At 39.3% G+C, this 24,299-nt stretch overlaps 1 protein-coding gene across 1 annotated transcript in view; it reads right to left on the bottom strand.

Moving 5' to 3' along the window:
- Positions 1–1,423: 1,423 nt before the first annotated feature.
- The window catches only part of LOC136825274 (ankyrin repeat domain-containing protein 50-like), a 161,792-nt gene continuing 138,916 nt past the window's right edge, over positions 1,424–24,299 (bottom strand). The window contains 7 exon segments of the mRNA XM_067081350.1: positions 1,424–5,570; positions 10,616–10,777; positions 13,879–13,969; positions 13,971–14,213; positions 15,762–17,207; positions 17,415–17,613; positions 19,425–22,449. Coding sequence (XP_066937451.1) covers positions 10,710–10,777; positions 13,879–13,969; positions 13,971–14,213; positions 15,762–17,207; positions 17,415–17,613; positions 19,425–22,324 — 4,947 coding nt within the window. The 5' untranslated portion in view covers positions 22,325–22,449 and the 3' untranslated portion in view covers positions 1,424–5,570; positions 10,616–10,709.

Here is a 24,299-nt window from a genome sequence, read left to right as displayed (position 1 = left end):
CCTCTAGAGACATTCCAGGAAAGAAAAACGTTTTGGCAGACACTCTGAGTAGGACGGACCAGGTAGTGGGAACAGAATGGTCCTTGGAACAATCACTAGTGAACAGACTGTTCAAGTTGTGGGTGGGCCCCACACTAGATGTGTTCGCAACGTCAATGAATCACAAGCTACCCCTGTACCGCTCTCCGGTCCCAGACAAATAAAAGCTATAATGCAAGACACATTTCAGCATCACTGGGACAACTTGGATGTTTACGTGTTCCCTCCATTCAGCCAGATCCAAAGAGAGGAATAGGGATGCAGGTAATGGAGGGGTTAGGTTTCTCTATGGAAGAAAAGGTTTCTTCCTCCCCCTCTGTTCAAACTTTTCCCACTGAGTTGTCCATGATTCGCACTCCCGACAAGTTAATGTTCAAGAGCAATCCTGTCCTCTGTGCACTTTGAACATACTGAATGCGGGTTAACTGAGAGAGGAGACAAGAATTTTCCACAAGCCTTCCCTATCCTGTAACCCTCATACATCTACAAGACACTGGCTTCACCATAACTGTCATGGGTGGGGGGGAAAACACACTGAAAACACTCGAAAAGGCTTGTCTAACCGCTCATAAAAGCAACACTACACATTTTGGTGAAGACAAGTTGAAAAAGATAAAGTCTAACAAAACAAAGCAAGTTGAAAATACGCAGAGCACATAACTAGCATGTCTAGTTGACACGACGGCTAAGAACAAATTGGAGTCGCAGAGGCCTGCGTAGGCCTTAAGTAGGTAGTGGTATTCTTCAAAGCAAGTCTATTCATAGCCATCTGCGCATCTAAGGATATCCTGTCATATGATGTATTGTTAGGAAAACTACAAATTTCTTTGTAATTTGTTATATTTCTCGGGAGAGCATTTTCTGTAATTTTGACAGCTAACCCTATTGCAGGCAATTCCTGTGTTGAAATAAGTTCATTATTGGGTAAAGAAAACTGCCTTGTTTGATAAAGAAAATATTTAAGCAAATCCCTACACCAGAGAAAGATTTGTATGGCTGTTTAAAATTTGTAAATTCAGACCTTTATTTATTATGTTCTATTGTATAAGTGTAATGCATAATCCTTGGAGGGGAGAAATTCCAGAGCTGGAGGAAGTTGTCTGTGAATATTGCCTCTTAAAATTCTATTGGCTCTTAAGGGGAACGGTGGTGAAAATGACCTTGATTGATTAGCCATTTAGGTGGTTGAGTCACTTGCCTAAATCTTTATTTCACCTTGTAAGGTTACTGCTTTGTGACTGGTCACAGTGAAATGCAACTCATTGTAAACTTGGAGCCCAGCTGTATTGTGAAATACTTTTGGTGCACGAGAATGCATCCATCTTCATATCATTCACAATGACCTAATAATGCCTCCCTTGCATAAGGAAAAATATAAATGTTGTCTATGCAGTGCATTTATTACTTTGTCCTACATATATGCAACATATAAGAAGCACATTATTAAAATATGAACACACAAATATATTTACACTGATATAAAAAAACATCAAGGAAATTAATGACAGTCTGTTAAAATTTTGTTGACATGTAAGAAAAACAATTTGATTTGACCCATTTATGACTTACACATTTAAAGCAGTTTGATTTATAACAGCAAACAGTTGCATTAAATGAAAAGTGAAGTTTCATTCCATGTAATAGGTAAAATATCTATACTTAAAAAAAGTTTGAAGTGTTTGTTAGGGTTACTGCAAAAGAGACCTGAGAAGAAAACACTGAAGCAGCACAAACAAGAAATATACATCATTTCACGTTCGATGCAAAAGTAAGGATAAGACATAAAAGGGTTTAATGAAAATCTGCTCTTACATACTTATGAGTAATAATATATGTGTCATTCTTTTAACCGGAAACAAAGGTTAAAAAAACTGGAAAGCAATAAAAAAAAAAATAGAAAATGAATGAAAGATTCATATGTAAAATGAAGCACCAAACATAAAAAGGGGCTTAAATAATTTGTGAGTGATTGGCAAATACAGATGCCAAAACTATTCACATACATACCAAACCAATGGTCTCCTTAAGAGCTAAAGAAAGAAACAGATTTCATAAGAGCAAATCTTCTAGTAAATTATACTGCTTGAATAGTTATAAAAACCTTGGCTCTCGCAGGCTGGTAAAGGGAGGTGACCTCAAGAAAGGAAATGCACAAAATAATGGATGTGCTAATGTCAAAATATCACAAGAGGCATGTTCACAGCTGAAAATAACTGCTGTCAAGCTGAAAAGAAAGTGCAAATTAAGAGACTTGTATTATAACAAATCTCGGAAAACAAAGGAATAAATTTCAAGAATTCTCTACATAATCCATTACATTGTGTGCATAAATAAAATAGCAAAAGCAGAATGAAAAGTTACAGAATTGGTCACAGTAGAGAGTCCAAGAAAAATACTGGTAACTTAGAGAGCTCCAGAAGGGAAATACTGACGAACAAAGGTATGCACTAGATATGAAAGACTGAGGGTGGAAGTAAAATTAAGTATTTGTTCTACTAATAAGAGTATACTAAACAAAGCTATATATAATACACAAACTCAAAATCTGGAATAGGCAAATTTTATAAACTGGTGGTTTTGCAACACCAAAAATTTCCATTAAAATAAACAAATATGACTGAAATCATCACTGGAGTAGAAGCTACTCAAGATGATCAGAACAAGAAACCTGGGATCAAATTTCAACCATAAGAAATACTTTACATAATAGATGAGAAAACCACTGGTTTACTCTATGCGCTAGAGTTATACAATAACCGTTCAATAACTGATGTTGCACACTCACATCTAGAGCTGTAGACCTTGCAATAATACACTGTAAGGTATATTTTAATAAGAATATTGCTATCTGTACATGTGCATGTGGAAGCAACTTTTTACATATGCACATTACCAATACAACACACGGCTAAACGACTAGTACAGGGCTCCATTACGTAAAGTATACAGTATATATACATAATTAAGTATGAGACAATCAGAGATGTGCAAATCATGGTTCCATTACCATTAACAGCATCACCTGAGTATCCTTCTTTAACAAGAAGATGCAAGTCACAGACACTGCCTATAAAAACATGACCTTCCCTTACAAAAGGAACTAAATGAAATTTAAAGTGTAACTGACTCAAAACATTATCATCACTAGAACAACAAGAGTTCATTTTTTATATATCACATTTATATTAGCAGCATATATATAGATATATATGAATATATTTGGTTTACTAAAACTTTGTGTTTTCGGTACTGAAATGGCAAGCAGTTACAAATATAGCAAGAAAAAACATACTGTATTCACTGTTCTGAGAGCCAGTGAAAGCAATGAGTACTGCATTAACTTGACACAACCATACATAAGTGAAGCTAATTTACAGTGAACTTTAGTGTTGACAAAACTCCCAATACCATGCCTTGACAACCTAAATAACCCAGTTTGTGTACCTCATGAAAACTGCTACAGTTGGAATTGCAGCACCATTTTGATTGGTAGAACTTAAAAAAAGCAATGTTGATAAATACCACAGGGAATCGTACTAAATCCCCTTCATAACAGTAAGAAAACATGTTCTCAGTAAATCTTTTTATACTACTTGACAAAACAAAAACAATGTCGATAAATAACAGGGAATCATACTAAATCCCCATCATAAGAGTATGAAAACATGTTATCAGTGAATCTTTTTTTTTTTATATACTACTCGACATAAAATGAACAAAACATTTAAAAATGATACATGCCATGCAAGAAAGAGTGTTACCCAGGTGTAAACATTTCACCACATTATATTAGACAGCAAAGTAGAGATTACATTTTATCTTGATTATGAACTCTGAAACGTTACATTACTGATCAGCTTCCATGATCAGCCACTCTCAAATGGACTGTAATTGTTGCCATTCATTTCAGCAGTTACAGGTTGTTGTTGAACATTTTCACCAAACATCAAACACTTGTTTCTTTGAGAAAGGAAAGATTAAATGTCCAACGAATGGGAAAAAAAGTAGTTTACATCCACATTCACCCTCTGACATGAAAAGGAAACTCAAATGAATGCCGCTCCAGAATGCACATCTCTTATCTGCATAAGGAATCCTTAAGTGCCGTTCCATCCCACTGTATCAATCTGAGATCCTAATTCATATACAGGAAAGGAAGGCAAAGGTCAACCAGCTTATGGAAAAGAATAGTATTCTAAAATTAGAGTTGTTTACTGTTATAACAACCATAACAATATAACAGTAATGAAAGGGAGTATATAGCCTTCATAAATAAAACTTTTATCACTAAAAGATGTATGAAGCAGTCACAACTTTTTATATATGCCGATTTCCTCTAGCCAACAACTTAACTTGCAGAATGAAAATTAAGGTTGAAACACCTTTATAATCCTTTCTATAAACTGGCATCTTATTCTATAACCTTAACCCAAAAAATTGCACACAGTTCTCATTAAGTTTAGCTCTACTAGGAAGGTACTTGGTGATAAATACAAGCTACCAACTTTTATCCTCCTCTTTTTTTTTCTGGACCTATAAAATTAGAGTATTTTTAACTGCCTTCAATTATAGCGCACACAAAGGCAATGCACCACAGTGCTCTCAGTGAGAGAATTATGGAGTGAAGAAAAAATTAAATGATGTAAATATGAAATGGTAGAATAACAAAAATGTAAAAACATACTAACTGCAGTGTTCATAATCACTGCTGGTCTGTGATATAGCAACTGCTGTTCCTTCTTTCAGGAGAGGGCAGTTATTCATGAACAACACTGCTCCTAACCATGGTAACTTCCGAAATGGTTGGACCAAAGAGAAGATAAGCTCTATGCCAGATTTAAAAGATATTGGTAAACAATGCCTGACAGGCTTTGCCTTTTACGATTGATTCATTACAAACTGTACATACATTTTGTGTGCATGGCATATATAGCTCTGTGTACACTTTATGTGGTATATGTGTTGTATACATAATTATATATTGAGTCTTTACAAAATACAAAACCATGAAGCACAGCAGAGTACCAACATGTTAAACATAATTTCCACCGCAGTTTAAAACCATCTTAAAAACTAAATGTTGCACCCAAAAGGTAAATATCAAGAAGGGAAATGAGCAATGTTTCATCGTTAGAACTGTGTAGTAATAGACATACAAAATCTGGCAAGTGTCCAGAGGCCAGACCCTTGGTGTCTTATCTTTCAATACTGAATGAATTCCATGACTGGGCCACAGTGTCAATTCACAGATATCTCAAAAACCCTTACAGGATAAAGATGTCAAACTGTCACAAAATCTCATATTAACACAGATTATTATCACTATACGACTAGTATTTCCAAATAGATTCTCCAACAAACAAGTAATAAGCAAGCAAATCATTGTTACATTTAGAATGATAAACTTTTGTAGTGTTCCTTTATTATAAACATGGAAACAAACATATCTACACCTGCAGTGGTACTTATTTTACTTTTGCAACGTAGACCTTCTTCCAATTTATTAACAGGCCTCCAGTTTGGTCACTTACCTGTCAAAATAAGACTCGTTTAATAACATAAGTAGAAAAATTAAATATTTTGCGGACATAATATAAATGAGCACACAATACAATTAAATTATTGTTCCCCATTTTAGTTCTTCAGTGCAAACAATTCTCTGTCTAGCTCTATGACTGCAAATGTATGGCAAAACATTTGTACTAACCCTATTTTCCTTAAGCTTATTAATGATTTAATGAACCCTAGCTAGGTAATAGGTCCTCGACTTACGGTGGGGGATCCGTTCCAGCATCACGCTGCCAGTTGATTTCCACCGCAAGTTGTTTCGCCATTAAGCGGTGCCGTAACCTGATGTTGCATAAAGTTACAGCACCGTCAACTTGCTGCCTATTCTTGCCGTTAGCACTGTCAACGGCACTTATGGCGCTCTAACTTGATGCAATATCAAGTAACAGTGCTGTAAAACGCTGTTAACAGCACTGAAAAAGCGCCGTAAGATCGAATCTGTCATAAGTCGGTGTAGCCGTAAGTCGGTGTTGCACTGTATGTCTGACTACAGCGTACAAATTACATCACAGAACTCTCAGTAGATAACACTAAAATATATGGTTACAGAAGACAACTTATGGTGATAATGAACCATTTTTTTTTAAATAACATTATCAAGACTGTTGAAGAACACAGTGTGCATTACAACTGAGGATTGGAGAAGTGATCACCAGTAACTTTTATTAAGAGACACCTGAGTTACACCCTTAAGGAAAATTATCAAACCCACAATCTATTGCACTGCATAACCTAAAATGAAATCATTTCTTCACCACAACATGTCCACGTACACATTCTAGTAATGTCTTCCACACTAGGATGATGTAACAAACATGTCTAACACAAGCTTCCTCTCATACAGTTATGAGACTTGCACACAATTAACTGGCCATGTAACATTATTAATTGCAAAACTCCTTCCACTTTGCTTCCTCTCAGGCCTGAAAGCAATTTCTGGGTGATATAAGCAAACACAGTGCTGAAAGTAGCCCCCCACCCCTTCTATGGGTGCAAAAAATACAGCTGGTGACAGGGATCCCAGGCAAAAAGAAGTTGATAAACCACAACACAGACGAGATCAACTTGGTCTGGCCTACCCAAGAGTTCCTCAAGGTTAACTATTTACTGTGCAATATGTACATCAATGTTCATTAACCACTAGTATTATTATCACATTTTAATGCATTCAAACTAGATTATTAGGATCTTTACTACTGTCACCTTATTTGTATTCCATATGACAGAGAGGGCAAGAAAAGGTTGGTCTTGAGCAGAAGACACAAAAGAGTATTAAGTAGAAGCAGGTACTGAGCAGAATTTGCTTTTTGGTGATGGCAGGGGTACAGATTATAGTTATTTCCAGAAATATATGGATTTTTTGCCTATGCAATAAATTCAATGAAAGATTTAGTTTTAAAAGCCAACCACTGGGACAGCAAGGTCATTCAATTACGTTTGTTTAATGTTTTGAAAGCAAATAAATATTAATTACAAAAATTTGTCATTCTACTTTTCAAATGCATTTTATTTTTTCTATTGGTCTAGGCTCCGCTATGAATCCATTCATGTACCTGGCACTTCTTTCCTGGTTAAAAGTTGTGCTGTGATGTATCATTTTTCCAGTAGATATTACAATAAGGCACTCTAACTCCCTCACAACTCTGAATTAAAAGGCAATGGCCAGCGCATGTGCTAGTTACGTTTACGCTTTCTCTCTGTACAGATCCACTTTTTTACTGGACCTCGCAATTTTGTCAGGTCCTCTCTTTATTTGAAAAGGGGAGGGGTACTGTCATTGTGTCTGCTATTAGGCAGCAAGTATTTTCTTAATACAAGCCTATTCAGGTTCAATTCCAAAGCTCATGATCTTAGACGGTGGCCACTTACATTATTTTCATTACATGAATTTCGAGGACCTTACTAATGTTCAGGGTGGAATTCACCCCTAGTTTTCAACGTCTCTATTTAAAGTCTTTAATAGCATAAGATTGATATTTATTTCTCTGTTATTATTTCACCGGCTGACACGGGTCCCCGATCCAGAAAAAGGATTTTGACAAAGGAAAAATCTATTTCTGGGAGGGCCCGTGTCACCCTGTGACCCACCCTGTTTTTCATTCTCTCCCTCCCATGGTAAACATCATTCTAGTGGGGTGGGTGCTAACATGGAATGCGACTAGTGTTGCCTTGTGTACAGTCCATGAGTAGTGCATGGGCTTGTATCGGCACCTCTCTCGTTGGGACTTTTGACATTGGGAATCTTCATAGGGCAGGGTCCCGTGATTGTAACAATCTCACCCTTTACCATATATGACTCCATTTCTTGGAGCTCGCTCTGGGGGTAGTAACCCCAGCTTTACATTTAGCTTTTCTCTGGTATCTAGCAACGGAATTACCTAGAAATAAGTGCTGAATGGATTATTTCACCGGGTGACACGGGCCCCTCCCCAGAAATAGATTTTTCCTTTGTCAAAATCCTTTTTTTAAGTTCACCTTTGTGGTTAAGCCTCTTCTTCCAAATGCTTCCTCTTCTCTTCAAGGCATTATAATTTGTGTACCTGCAGAACAGTATGGCAGATTCCATTTGCTCTTTTACAGCCATAAAGAAGGTCAAAGCGGGGAACATACAAAATCAGACTGAACTGGCAAACTAAACACCCACTGCAATAAATATTCACACAAGCACCAGAGTGAAAATGGAGACAATGAGTCACTTTCATTTCACTCCAAAGAACTAGGACAAATCAGGTAAATTCCTATTCTGTACAATTTATCATAATTAATATTAAAACTCTCCACTTCAAATACTACTATTATTATTATTATTATTATTATTATTATTATTATTATTATTATTATTATTATTATTATTATTATTATTATTTGTAAAATTAGGAAAAAGACCTTCTTTAATACACGTTTTGTTAAACAAAATGGCAGTTTCAACAGCATTTATTTTATATAGTAAACGCTCAGTTCGTCTTATCAATTGTTTTTCTTGCTGGAATGGTTGCAAGCAATTGACTGATATTCATGTCCGGTGGTTTAGTGATGTGTAGGAGGTAGTTCTCCCACACATCACTAAACCATCGGATATGAATATCAGTCAATTGCTTGCAACCATTTCAGCACAAGAAAAACAATTGATAAGACGAATTGAGCGTTTACTATATAAACTAAATGCTGTTGAAACTGCCACTTTGTTTAACAAAACCTGTATTATTATTATTATTATTATTATTATTATTATTATTATATATTTTTTCTATCTCAGTCATCCTATTCGACTGGGTGGTATTTATAGTGTCGGGCTTCCGAGTTGCAACCTGCCTCCTTAGGAGTCCATCACTTTTTTCACTATGTGCACTGTTTCTAATAGCACACTTTTCTGCTTAAGTCCTGGAGCTACTTCAGCATCTAGTTTTTCCAGGTTCCTTTTCAGGGACCTTTGGATCGTGCCTAATGTTCCTATGATTATGAGTACAATTTCCACTGGCTTATAACATATCATTCTTATTTCTATTTTCAGGTCTTGATATTTATCAGTTTTTTCTTTCTTTCTCATCTACTCTGGTGTCCCATGGTATTGCATCACCAATGAGTGATACTTTCTTCTTGATTTTGTCAATCAGCATCAAGTCTGGTCTACTGGCACATATCACCCTATCTGTTTTGATACATAATCCCAAAGTATCTTTGCCTGAATGTTTTCTATCACTCCCTCAGGTTGGTGTTCGTACCACCTATTACTGCAAGCTAGCTGGTGTTTCTTGCACAGGCTCCAGTGGAGGGCTTTTGTTACAGAATCATGCCTCTTTTTGTACTACTGTACCTCTGTGCAAGCCCTGGACATTCGCTTGCTATGTGGTTTATGATCTCATCTTTCATACTGCACTTCCTGCATATGGGTGAGATGTTATTTCCATCGATTGTTCTTTGGACATATCTGGTTCTTAGACCCTGATCTTGTGGCGCCATCAGCATTCCTTCTGTTTCCCTCTTGAGTTCTCCCCTCTGTAGCCATTGCCATGTTTCATTGCTGGCCAGTTCTTTAGTCTGTCTCATGTACTGTCTGTGCATTGGTTTGCTGTGCCATTTCTCTGTTCTGTTATTCATTCTCCTGTGTCTGTATATTTGTGGGTCTTCATCTACTTTTATCAGCCCTTCTTCCCAAGCACTCCTCAGCCACTCGTCTTCACTGGTTTTCAGATACTGCCCCAGTGCTCTGCTCTTGATGTTGATGCAGTCCTCTATGCTTAGTAGACCTTTCCATCCTTCCTTTCATGTTATGTAAAGTCTGTCTGTATTTGCTCTTGGGTGTAGTGCTTTGTGTATTGTCATGTGTTCCTAGTTTTCTGGTCTATGCTGCGGAGTCCAGCCTTCGTCCACTACATTACTCCTGCGCTATATCTGATTACTGGTACTGCCAATGTGTTTATGGCTTTCATCATGTTTCCAGCGTTGAGTTTTGACTTGAGTATCGCCTCAAGTCTCTGCATATATTCTTTCCTGATCGTGTCCTTCATCTTTTGGTTTATTATTATTATTATTATTATTATTATTATTATTATTATTCAGAAGATGAAACCCTATTCAAATGGAACAAGCCCACCACAGGGGCCATTGACTTGAAATTCAAGCTTCCAAAGAATATGGTGTTCGTTTGAAAGAAGTAACAGAGGGTAATGGGAAATACAGAAAGAGGAGATCTCTTATCTGAAAAACAGATAAATTAACAAATAAATAAATAAATAAATAATAATATGAGTAAAATATTAAAATACAAGTTGAATTGTATTAGGATAGAATTGGACTGCATCTTCGCTTGAATTTGTGAAGTTCTAAAAAGCCTTTCAGTTAAAAAAACACACCTAGAATAAATACAATTAGAAATAAAATGAGCAGTGCAGAAAATTTAACTCATATATACATATGTCTAAAAGGAAAAAAAACATTCAAAAAGAAATACAAGATATACACAATACATACTACTACAAGATATCAGGAAGAAATACACAATACATACCTTTTGATACATAACAGCCATTAAAAGGAGGTCAATTCTAGTTGCACTCCAGACATATACATATTGAATTCTACAATTAAAGCTTTCATTCCTATCAGTGACAGTCTGCATCTTCACTCCAGTCCTTGATACCAAGGTAAAGGTTCAACATTTTGTATCTTTCTGAAAATTAAAGTGATTTTGATTACATAAGATACTAAATGCATTATACATGTTCCTTTAATACAAACCTAAAAGCTACATATATGATTTAAACAGTAATATTAAACTAGAAAAACATGCATAACATATACTGTATGATCTGGTCTCTATAAATTTACAGCCTTGGTAGCTTTTTCCAATTAAGGTACTGTCACTACCTTTCATCTCCTACAACTACAAGTAATTGACAAAAGAACCATTTATAAAATGAGAAGGTGTGGTACACTTTCCTGTTCTTTCTATACACAACAAATAAAATCCTGGAGGACATCTCATCTATGTCATTCTAACAATAAGTAGTACTTCTTCCTCCCAAAGTTAGGCAAGCAAAGGCAGCATCACCCCCAACCTGTTCAATCAAAAATAAGACAAAACCTAGAAATTACAAACCTAATGGTGGTTCACTCAAAGAGGGTCTGTGATTCCATTAACATAGGAACATCAAACCAGTGACATTTGTTGCAGAAAGAAGCATAGGCAGTCATGTCAACAGCTAAAACTGACTACTCATCTTCCCAGACACTCAAGAGGTCTGCAACTTGAAGAGAGGCCTTGGCAATACAATTAGAATGCATTCATCATGACCAGCCACAAAGGAAAAACCTTACAGTAGCATCCCATCCATGGAATGACATTTTATTTACTGTTATTCAAGTAGAGTTGATTACGAATCATTTCAAAATTACCAAATATATTCAGGGGTACAATATGGTAAAGTTCCACATGATAACAACCAACCAATGCCTTTGCAGCAACCTATCATTTTTTGTGCCAAATACAAAGAATACTTTCTAAATCAACTTAAAAAGTCAGACTATAAATCTGTAAAAGGTGGGGTGGTTGGGGAGGAGGGCATGCCTGGGTTATGGGCACGTCGGGGCTAGTGGGACACGACTCAGATTAAGCACACTGAGGGAGGGGTAGCTGCTCTGGTGAATAACTGCCATGAAGAAGATGGACGTGGAAGCAATGGATAAAGAGAGGCGCCGATGTCAAAAGTCAAGGACATGAAGAGCTGAAATGAGCAAGAGAGGAGGAAATGGAAAAGCAATTGCAAATCATCAAAAGCTGGGCATATTACCTCTCTCCCATCTCATATAGCTTAAGAGCCAACAGATCACTGATGCTGTCATACCACTCCTAGAGGTGTCAAGATCAACCTCCTCCATGAAAGTAAATGCATCCTCAAACTATGGGATGCTAAAAATTCATTTCTGACACTGAGAACGTCTAAATCTTCTTCCTTGAACTTGTAGTGATCTATGCCAAGTTCCTACTAAACTGCAATCAACCCCTCATTGGGGAGTGGCTTGCTGTGACTCTTGAGCAGCTTAGCAATGTCTTCTTCATCCAACTCATCAAACCTGACCTGGAGCAACAAACTCACAATGTCTTTGCAAATGGTCACCACAGAAGGGAAACCCTTAAGTCACTAACACATTCAGGCAGAACTTACACCAGATGGAGTTCAATGCAGAAGGCTGGACTTCATCCCAGGTATCAATGATGAAGCCAAAAGCAATCCTTTATGCTGGAGTTCAATCAGTACTCCCGTAATGTCCCATCAGGGGTCTCACTGAAAAATAAGGACCAAAGTCATTACTGTCTACTGGTAATAGAATGCTCTGAATGTCATGATGATTCCTTGGTTTGGCTGGATGAGGAAGGCTGTGTTGGAAGAAAAAACATCTTAATATACTGGCGCCAGTCTTCATAGCCTTGGGATAACTTGGAGCATTATCTACACTAAAGAGCAACCAGTTAAGGTGTGTTAAACATTTCCCAAGGGTGATACAATCCTTGGCAGTCTGGACTCAGGAGCAGTCCTCTCTTCTTGGGCAAAGAAAATCTTACTGGTCATCTAAGTCAGACCCATCTCATCCGTCTTCAAGATTTAATTGGCACTGCAACCAACATGAATCCACTGTTCCATGATGTCATTAGTAAGCAACACCAGCTCACTTCTAAAAACCCCTACCACCCATGATTTCATAAAAATTATGACCTCCCCTGTAATCTGCATTTCTTAGCTTTATCCCTGAGATTAGCAAACAGAGAGCTTTTTCTATAGTCATTTGGAAAGATAATCTGACCACCTCTAGTTCATATCTTGAAAGCAGATAGAAGTGTCTCTCCATCCCCTCCATGATGGGTCACATACCATGGTGATCCTCTTAGCACTAAAGAAGTAAATGTTCAGACCCACAGCAACAACGGCATCCTCTGAAAGACTATTAACACCATTCATTGGACAAGCATAAGTGCCTTCATGATGCTATTGGCACATTGTCTTTCATTGCTATGATCCAATTTAACCTCAATAGCCAAGTTCTTCCTAACTCTTTTAAGCTTGGAAGTCTAACCCCCCCCCAACTCCCCCGACACACACACACACACACACACACACTCTTGCACTTCAACTGGGATCAATAAAGAAATTCACATTTCAAACAAATGCAAAAGGACACATTCATTTAATACCACATTCAGAGTTCACTTGTTCACAACACACTTTAAATGTCTAAAACTAGCTCAATGTGGTAGCAAAACTGATCAGAACATGGCTAGCTGAACACTGGATGTAAACATATTCCCAGCCTGACTGTGTACGCAGTGCCCATACACAAGACAGGTAAACAATTTTGTGTGTAATGATTCAGTTTCTCCCCCAGCAGAACACTTGTGGGCTTGTTTTGCCACCCAGTAAGAGCCAGTTTCCAAAAATTGTGAAAGTGCTTATCAATATTTTGAATTCTTAACTGTACACTTTGATTTTTAAATATTCTTATGGAGTGAATACCATTTTAATACTATACTGTAATATTTATTCTTTAAAAAGTAAATACTGCACAAGCAAAAATTTGTAAATCAAATGATCATGCTGTCAGGGCTGACTGTAGACACCACCCTACATATTTACAGTAACCAACTTACAAACAATTCAACATACAAACACCCGTCTGAAACATTACTCATTTGTAAGTAGCGTGGTGTCTGATAATATGAACTACAATACTCAACAGTATCTATAAAAAAAAAATACTGAGCATGCTAAAACTTACGGTCATAGTGGTGTTTCTTTTTTAAGTGGGAGTCCATTAGGGCGGGCTGGGGGTTGTCTTGGGCGACCACTAAGACCATTCCTGAGGAGATGAGCGGCCTTTGCGTGAGCGGCCTTAAGGCTGGGATTGGTGACAATACCATTACGACGAGGACGGGGCTCAGGGGACCGGGTACCCAAGATAATCCTCATGTGCTGATCTTGAGTAAAAGTGAATCCTGATGACCCTGGGGATCCTGCCCCTCCTGGAATGCCCCCGGGAACATTCACTCCCATGCCTGGGATGTTACTACCACCAAGGCCAGGCGGTAATACTCCACTATGATGACGATTTATCTATAAGGAAAGGATACGAATTTCACATTAATCCTGAGTAAAGCATTATAAAAGACTTCTTTAAAATTGGAAAATGTCTGTAGAGGAAATGAAACTTGATTTTTAAATGAAGATAGTGATTGATTTGTAAATGATGATAGTGAAGGAAAGTCTAAAGAACGTCATATATTTCAAGTCTAACAAACGTGATAAATTTTAGCCTCTCTCAAGGATCAGCACCAAGCCTTATAATTACCTGGAGACCAATAATCAATGTCAACTAAGTCTACATTAAAGTTACCAGAAAGAAAGCGAGGAAGATTTAGTCTGAAAAATAGTCGTGGAGGAGCATGTATAAAAAAAGCTAATGATTAAGAGACAGAGGATCATGTTAGAGCAAAGGAAAAAAAAACAACCCTTGGAGGAAGTGGAGCACTTCTCTTAGCTTAGCAACAATGAAATGAAACAAAACTGTGACGGCAGTAAATATAATAATAAAAAAAATGTAGCAACATAAGTGAAAGAGATGGCAGGACTACTGAAAAAATGTAGTTAGTACATAAATGTCATCTTCACTAATATGTTTGTGTCAGGTTCCCATTTACAAGATTTGATGTGCAACAAGTTCTCCACTCTCTCCTGCCTTATGCACTTCATCCCCTATGTAATCAGGGCAAAAATGTGTGTCACAGGCATAATACCTGTGCTTCCACATACAATGGAAACATGGGCACATCCTGAACAGGGAAACATGGATAAAATTCTGGAAAGGTGTCACTACACAATGCAGAAATCCACCAATGGAGTGTTGGGAAGACCATAACACTAAAGAGGCAGTAGCTGAAAAAGAGACTGAGATTTCAAAAAACAAGACAAGAGTTTAGGCTCATGTGGAAAGGCCAGGAGTCCACGGAGGAATGGTACAGATGAGGGCTTGAACCAGTAGGGAACTTTGGCACAAGCGCACAAAACCAAAAAGAATGGGAAGAATTGGACAATGTAAAGGGAGACCCCATTATGCAAATGGGAATGATGAGCAATGGCTAATAAAAATGGTATGAAGGACCTCAATTTTAGTACAAAATTAAGTAAAGGAGGGTACTCTAATTATCATAAGAAAGATTTCACTGCTATCTTGAATTGCAACCTGAAACACTATTTGTTACTAATGATCTCATATTGAAAACAATAATGACTGCAACTTTGAATAAAAAGATTCAGTATATTATCAAACATATTTTTATCATCTGATAACAACAAATCATTAATTTCCTCAAACATGAAAATATTTTAATTAACAATATGGTACAATATTCATGAATTTTAATTTACAATAAGTTAACAATTTCATAACACTATAGTAATTAACAAACATAAATTAGTTGATTTCATTACACATACAAAATTGCAAAACTAAATGTACACAAAATATGAGAGAAGCAACAAAGTAAGCAAAATTATTATAATGACATACAGTCTTTCATTTACTGGAAGAAAATAATGTGCCTTCTAGAACAGAGATAATGAAGATGTAATAATTAAAAAAATAAGCTTAATATTCCACAGTACCTCTTGATTAAGACTAACGGGGGGTGCTGATGGCCTTGGCGCTCGTTTTGACGACTGCTGGACTGGCACCGTGTAATCGTCTTCTAGGATAGCTCCTCCAGGGAGATGCCTTCCTCCACCAGGACCATCACTCAAGGGAGACAGTGGTGGAGAGGCATACAGGGGTGAAGCAGGTTCATCAAGAGGTGTAAGAGCTGGCTGAGGTGGAGGGGGGTTGCGACGCCCACGTCCACGGCCACACTGTTGCAACTGTTGCGTGAAACTGAGAACTGGTGACATAGCAGAAACTGGAGGTGCTGAAGGTGCAGGTGGAGGTAAAGGTGGCTGCTGGTGATGCTGGATATGAAGAGACGCATCTCTTGGAGTGGGAGCCCTGGGACCACCTGATGATCGCGTGGAGGTGGTGAGGTTGCCTGATGATTTGGAGGAGGAATGCTGACCCAGAGAAGCTACCGAACGCCGCTTCTCAAAGGTGGATTCGGGAGACTCAGCCGGAGAAGCCGCTAAACCGGGACAGAGCAGAGCAGAGCATGGCTTTGTTTCAGCAGTGGAACCAGAACCTACTGACGAGGAGGTTACAATTCCACGTGAAGAACTGCCCTGCTGCTGCTGCTGCTGTTGGATGAGATTTTCCTCCAACATACGAGCAAGATGGATGTGACCACCTTTCAAAGCTACTTTAATAGCAGTGCGACCACATCGGTCAGAATGAGCAGGATTGGCACCATACTGCAACAGAATTGCAACACTATCTTCATGACCTTCTTGTGCAGCTATACTGAGAGCAGTAGCACCTTGTGAGCAAGTGTGATCAACTGCTGCACCACGTTCTAACAACAACCTTACTACTTCTGCATGACCTTGCCAGGCAGCACTTTGCAATGGAGTCCTTTGTTCTTTATCTACAGCATCAACATGAGCACCACCTTCTAGTAAAAGAGTAACCATACGAGTATGTCCTTGCCAAGCAGTAACATGAAGAGGAGTTCGACCTTCCAAATCAGTGCTCTCAACGTCAGCACCACTTTCCATGAGGAAGCGTGCCATATCCAGTCGATTTTCCAGGGCCAAGAGGTAAAGTGTAGACCGACCATCTGCATCTTTATAGTGGAGATCAGCAGCTCGACACAGGAGGAGATGCACAACATCCTTGTGACCTTCCAGGGCAGCTACACGCAGTGCTGATCGACCGTCATGGCTAGTGTGGTGGATATTTGCATTGGCATCCAGCAGTGCTGAGACCACTGCAGTGTGACCTTCTTGGGCAGCAAGAACAAGAGCATGCTTACCATCATTGTCGACTTCATTGACTCGAGCACCTGCCTCTATTAAAGCTTCACATACACCACAATGACCTTCAAAAGCTGCATAATGAAGTGGAGTCCAACCTGCATTGTCTCTATGAGTTTCATCTAGGCCTCGATCTAAAAGCAGTCTTACAGTCTCCTGAAAAAATGAAACCATGACATTAAGAAATTCCCAGCATATCACTTCGCAATAAATTAACTTAAGGTTTTCTGAACACTAAACACAAACATGCACTGAATATTTACCATACTACATGAAAATATCAACTTAACAACATCTTTTGATATCAAATCATAATGAATTTTGACCCAAAAGAAGCGAGACAAAACCAAGTTCATACTATACCTGAGAACCTTGTGCAGCAGCCACACTAAGTACTGTCCTTCCCTCAGTATCAATGTGATCTACGTAACAACCCCAGAACAGCAAGCGCTCCACTACAGCTGCATGGCCCATTGAAGCCGCTGCCAGTAAGGGAGTTCTGCCAGAGCGGTCTACATGGTCAACATCCCCGTCATATTCCAATAGCAGCTCACATACTTCCCTGTTGCAAAGATTTGCAATTTAATGTAGATCGAACAACTTTCAACAAATATATAAATTTTCACAATCAAACTTATCTGGATACTTACCCACTGTTAAAGATAGCTTATTTCTCCTCACCTATCGGGACAGAGATGTATGCTATCGTGAACAGTAGGGAAGGTTCATCCCAAATAATATAATGCGTATCAAGCAGTGATCATCACTGTTCATCTTCCACTCAAGGAAATATACGCCATGCATCCAAACATAAAAAACAAAGGTCTAGTCAATTTTAAAACTTTTCATAAGGCTGATGCAGTATATTGAAAGAAGAATGCATCTATCCCAATGATTTTACAGGACATGTATGAAGTGGGTTTTATTTTTTTTCATCTATTTGTAAGAAGCCCTATGAAAAATATGTCTCCTTTTTCCATTCTTAGACCTCAAATTCCTAAGATCTACAAGATAAAGATCTACAAGATGATATAATTAGGTGAACAGTTCAAACTGACTTTTTTTAATTCCCACTTATTACTGACTCCTAGCCTTTAGATCATATGAAATTTCAATTAATCTCCATAACTGGTACAGTTTTATCATTCTTACTAGATAAGCAGTTCGTCATAAGCTGATACGTGACAGGACTTATTACTGGCCAAAAAAAAAACAGAGAAGAGGGAGGGAGGGCATGGGGAAAGGGAAAAATTATGAGGTTATTCTTTAGTCATAATACAGTGATGTAAGGATTTTAAATACTGTATTACATGTTCAAATCTGCCACTTCCAATCAAGGCTGGTAGTATGGTACGGTACAGAATTTTTCTCTGTATTTCGTACCTGGCTAAAATATCGTACCGTAATTTCGTACCGTATCCCTCAATTATTCTTCCGCACTGTACAGTACGGTAAAAATAATGTACTGTAATTCCGTACTTTTGTCGTACAATAAGCAAACTCAATCAACATCAGTAAAATCCCCTCTTTAAGAAAATTTCAATGTTAACAGGTGTAAATTAGCAAAGGGACTTTATATGTAAATGTGTATATATTCGGTTGTCATAATAACAAATCATTGTGAGACAATATGGGATTATATGGCTGATGCTCTAAACATTTGTTACGTGTTACTTCAAGAATTACACACAGACATAAACATGTTAATTAAGGAATTCCAAACACACACACACACACACATGCATGGTATGTTACAAACTAAAATGTTAAGTACCTTAGTGATCTCCTTGTGCAGTCACTGAAGCGGCCAAATATGTATTAGTACTTGCTTAGTGATATATCCAAGCCTAAGGTACAGTACGGTACGGAATTTTGCCCATTTTTTCCGTACCTGAATCGTACTGTACCGTACTTTGTAAAATTATCATACCATAATTCCGTACCGTACATATAGAATAAATATCAACCGTACCGTGCCATACCGTAATGCCAGCCTTGCTTCCAATAAAGAAAGAGAAAACATTCCAGCTCCAATGCATAAGAAAGACCATACGTACAATGCATGAAGAAGCAAAGAACATAATAAACAATATATCTAGATGATTGCTATTACATAACAGCAAAATTTGAAAAAGTATCTATAGTTGTTATTTTAGAAAAACAGGTTGCATTTCCATTCACACTTAGTCATTTAGTGTAAACATTCAAAATAGGGTATAATTTTTTCCTCATATCTAACATAAGCTTCATGGCATGATGTTACTCGAGTAGCATTCAATTCAATTCTAATTTAACAAATGGCAGCTAAAATACTTTTGTCAAAGTGTAAACTATAATTTCTACAAACGCATCCAATCAAACTCATTAACTTACGTGTGGCCTTCAAATGCTGCCACTAGCAAAGGCGTAAGACCATCATGGTCTTGATGGTTAACAGCTGCCCCTCGCTCCAGTAGAGTAGTAACAACACTGCCATGACCTTCACTGGCTGGGACACACAAGGCAGCAACACTGAGTGCTGTTCTTCCATCAACATCTTGGTGATTGACATCTGCCCCAGCCTCTAAGAGAGCCTCAACGATTTCACTATGACCCATGTAAGCTGCTGCGATCAGTGGAGTTCGGCCTTCACTGTCTGCTTGATTTACAGCTGCACCGTGACATAATAAAGCTGCCACAACATCTTCATGCCCGCCCCAAGCAGCTGCCCTTAAAGCAGTACGTCCATCTCCATCTGCTAAGTCAACCAATGCACCACCATTCAAGAGTGCTGTCACCACTTCACTATGTCCACCCCAAGCAGCTGATCTCAGTGGGGTCCATCCATCAGCATCTGCATGATCTGGGTCGCTGCCAGCACTCAGCAGAATCGTCACCACTTCTGCATGACCGTGGCGAGCAGCAAGATTGAGAGGTGTCTGGCCTGCTCTGTCCTGCAGCCCCTGAAAAGCTCCCCGGTCTAGCAGAAGACGCACCAGGGAAGCATCGCCCTGGTGAGAAGCACTGTGCAAAAGGGATCTTCCTGAACCATCTACCTGGTCCACAGGACCACCTCGGAGATAAGGGTAAAGGGGGTCTTCACGATGACGGCGCCTCCTGCGTTCCCTTCGACGGCTACTGCTACTGCTATGCTCACTACTGTGTCGTCCACCTGTGCTCTGCCTACCACCAGTGCTTTGTCGACCACCGGTGCTCTGTCTGCCACCTGTGCTCTGTCGGCCACCAGTGCTCTGCCGGCCACCTGTACTATGACGGCCATTTGTGCTGGGATGTCCACCAGAACTGGCAGCTCCTTCAGTGCTACAACCCCCACCAGTGCCACCATTAATGAACTGACCAGGCAGTGGAACCATTGTCACATACTCCTCTCTCTCATAATCATCTTGACCATCCCTTGGTCTGCATGTATCTACTTCCTCTTTGGCTTCAGTTGCATCTTCTTCATTATTACAAACAGTATTGACATTATCCTTCTGTTCAAACTTTTCATTCTCTTCCTGATCATCTTTTTCTTTCTCTTCTTCAACACTTTTTTCTTTTAACTGTAAACCATCAATGTTACATATGAGATCACCCATTTCCTCATGATGCTCAGCAAGTTTTTTGAGCTCCTCTTCCTGTTCCAACTCCTCTGTCTCTTGATCTTCCTGACCTGGTATATCCTCTTCCTCCTCTTCCTCTTCCTGCTCTAGTTCTTGATACTTGACTTCAGTTGTTGGACATATTTCCTCTCCACCTTCCTCACCTTCTTCTTCTTCTTCATCATCCTCATCATCATCCACATCATCATCTTCATCGTCTTGAGGATGATCATCCGGAAGTGCTGCTCCAGCATCCTGCAATATCTTTAAGGCTCGTTGATCTCTCGGAGGTGGCAAGTCTGAACAAATATCAAGTGGTACACCACAAGAAACCATCCACAATGGTAAATGAAACTGTTCTAGAGGAGGTTCTACGTGAATTCGTGACAGATGGACGGCTAATTGGTGCACCTGAGTCACATTCAGGTTAGGACCATCCCTTGACAGACACATAGCTAACATGGCATGTCCATCACCTACATTCACCAAATACTTCTGAGTACAATGCTTCACATCTAGCAACCACTCAGCAAAACTGTGGTGAAAGAGAAGAACTCTATCATCATGATCAGGGGACAAGACACGGGCAAGAAGTGACCATCTCTTGTTCCAATCTTCATCTGTGAGACCTGGATTGCGAATTTCAATGGCTTCACGCAGTTTCTCCTGAGTGAGAGGAGCTCTTGCTGCCAAAATAACTGAAAGCAATGGGGCAACCCTCTGGAAATGTCTACGAGGGTAGAGTCTCTGACACAACCATAAGTATAGGCCATTGAGGGTACCAGGTATATGGCGTATCTCTCTCAGGGTGACCCATCCCTCTGCTACTCCATCAAGGACTCTTTCTAGATACAGGAAGCAACCATTGCTCTTTATGTGTAACTGGTTGAGCATTTCAGCAGTTTCTCGGGATAAGTGATGCCTCAGAGCAGGTTCTCGATCTAGTCTGCAGAGTATATACTGCTGTACATCCCGCACCACATGACCTCTGCGTAGATCATCCAAAGCAACTTTTCTAAACCCAGCAAACTGTTTGATAATGGCCCTCGACCCGCGCCGTGCCGTTACCACTAGCAGGAGCCACTGAGGAAGTAGATGGTGATGAGTGGCCAACAACTCCGCAATTGTTTTGGAAGGACAACTGTTGTTGGTGATTTCCACATTGTTTCCATCCCGTGGAGCACCTCCCTGCAGCGCCTGTAGGTCAGTCTCATCTATGCTATCAACCATGATGAGTAAGGTTTTGTCTGGGGGGTCCAATTCGAGCAGGGGAAACAGTATAGCTCTTTTCAGAGCATCATCTGGGTTGGTGTGCAGGGTCCGTGGCTCCAGGGCTGCCTGCACATCTGCAGCCTCCACCTTCGTTGCGTAGCCGGGTAGCAAAGGTGACTCTGCCAACTGCACCACCAGCGACTGGATGAAGCAGCCGACGCTGAGTGACGCGGCATCATGACTGTGGCAGAAGTGGTGGGCCAGGAGCCGAGCCTGGAGGGCGCTGGCGTGACGGCCATGGGAGGTGGTGGGTGCTACCAGCTGGGTGCAGAGAGCGGTCTTGCCGGTGCCAGGTCCCCCCACCAGCAGAGCGCCACAGGTCTTGGCTGCTGGGCGTTGCTCTAGGCAGGCCCAAAGTTTGGCCCAGGCCCATTCGCGACACAGGAAGCGCCGCCCCGGCACACCGCTGTCAGCAGCCATGGCAGCGGCGAGTGCGGGGCGGGCGCAAGGAGCGAGGGGAACTCAGGGTTTGCCCAGTGGAGGGTCATTGATTCTGCCCCTGGGGCAATTCCAGGTCAAGTCCATCACTGCCACCATCACTACACCTGCGGAGGAAGAACAGATGTTTGTTAGGACCATTTTATAACATTATTTAATTGCTTATCATTATGAAACTTTTTTGTTACCATGACCTCTCAAGACTCAAGACTAATTCTGAAACCTTATTGTCATAATGACCTCTCAAAACTTGAGACTCATTATGAAACTTTTTTCTTATAATGACCTCTCAAGACTTAGGACTAATTTTGAAACTTTTTTGTTACTATGACCTCTTAAGACTTTAGACTAATGATGAACTTTTTTGTTATCATGACCTCTAAGACTTAAGACTATTTAATCATACTGCAACAAACCATGTCTAATTGCTATAAAAAACGTGTAGTTTCGGTGACTGAATTGACTAACTTAAATGTATACTTGGTAACCAATAGAAATACGACCAAGAAATCATTTATTTTTCTGTTATACAAGTATCATCGGTGCATCTCCATACACATGAAAATATAAAATGATTATAAATGTATATATTAACATCAATTCACTGTTAAACACTGCAATAATAACATTAATACATTCACACCAAGTCATGGGTAAATATTAATATTAACAATAATAATAATATCTCGGAAGAAGACCCTCTCTCAAACAAACTGGTTAGATGATCAATACCTATCCATACCCATGCCCCAGCTACTACAGTACAAAGTGCAGCATAACTTTTTTGTCATTAAAACAACAATGATCACCAGAATAAGTTATGAAGAACGAACATCTCAAAAGAAGAAGAAGAGGAGGAGAATAAGACCCTACTAAATAAAAAAAAAAGACACTAAAGACAAAATATGTGAAGGTGAAGAAGAAGAAGAAGAAGAAGAAGAAGAAGAAGAAGAAGAAGAGGAAGAAGAAGGAGGAGGAGGAGGAGAAGATTTACAAATGTGTCACAAAAACATCGTTGTCGTGTGAGCATTTGAACATACATGTAGATACACAAAAACGATTCACACTCATACATACAAGAATCACAGTAAATAATTTGATTATGTATTGAAACATAAAAAATAAAAATCCCTACATTTTAGACATACACAAAAACACATATGCCAACAAAAAAATACGTTATCGTTCTCATTCAAAATATACGTTTGTACGCGCGCATGCGCAGACAACGTACCAATAAACAAGGGGAGAGAAAACGAGAACTGTAAAATCAAATGTCGCATGGAAGAGAATATTGAGGGGAAGGAGCAAATGGATGTTGGGGGAGAGAGAGAGAGAGAGAGAGAGAGAGAGAGAGAGAGAGAGAGAGAGAGAGAGAGAGAGAGAGAGAGAGAGAGAAGCAGCGGTGGATCGATATGATAAGACACTTCAATCTGGGCCTACTTGAGGTGCACTTAATATCGTCGTGTTATTCTCAACATTCTACGAAAAGAGAGAAAGGCAAGGAGGGGGTGAGAAGAATAGTGAAAAGGGAGAAAGGAAGAAGAAAATGAAATAGATGAAATGTGGAGTTTACACATACACACACATACATACATACATACGCATAGTACCAACATCATAACATGAGCGTGGGGTAGATACGAACTTGCTCGGTCAAGGCAATGTATAAAACTCGCATTCTGTGCGAGGAACAATACAACAACGTGTACTACTACTTCTTCTTAACAATCATCATAACTGTCGGGTCAATGCCAATTCTCCCCCCGCTCGTCGAATGACATAAAAAAATAAAAATAAAAATCTAAAGAGAAGCGTCTCATTGTTCAACTCTGCAATATCTACTCTCGCAGGAATGAAAAGAGAGTAAAAATAGGAGTTCTCGAGCGATTAAGCTAATCTCTTCCGCAACTCTCCTCGCGGGAAAATAAGTCCAGTGTAAATAATTGCAACCGTC

Source organism: Macrobrachium rosenbergii, chromosome 37 (assembly GCF_040412425.1).
Source record: "Macrobrachium rosenbergii isolate ZJJX-2024 chromosome 37, ASM4041242v1, whole genome shotgun sequence".
In the NCBI taxonomy this organism is placed as follows: Eukaryota; Metazoa; Arthropoda; class Malacostraca; order Decapoda; family Palaemonidae; genus Macrobrachium; species Macrobrachium rosenbergii.
This window is presented reverse-complemented; position numbering and strand designations above follow the sequence as displayed.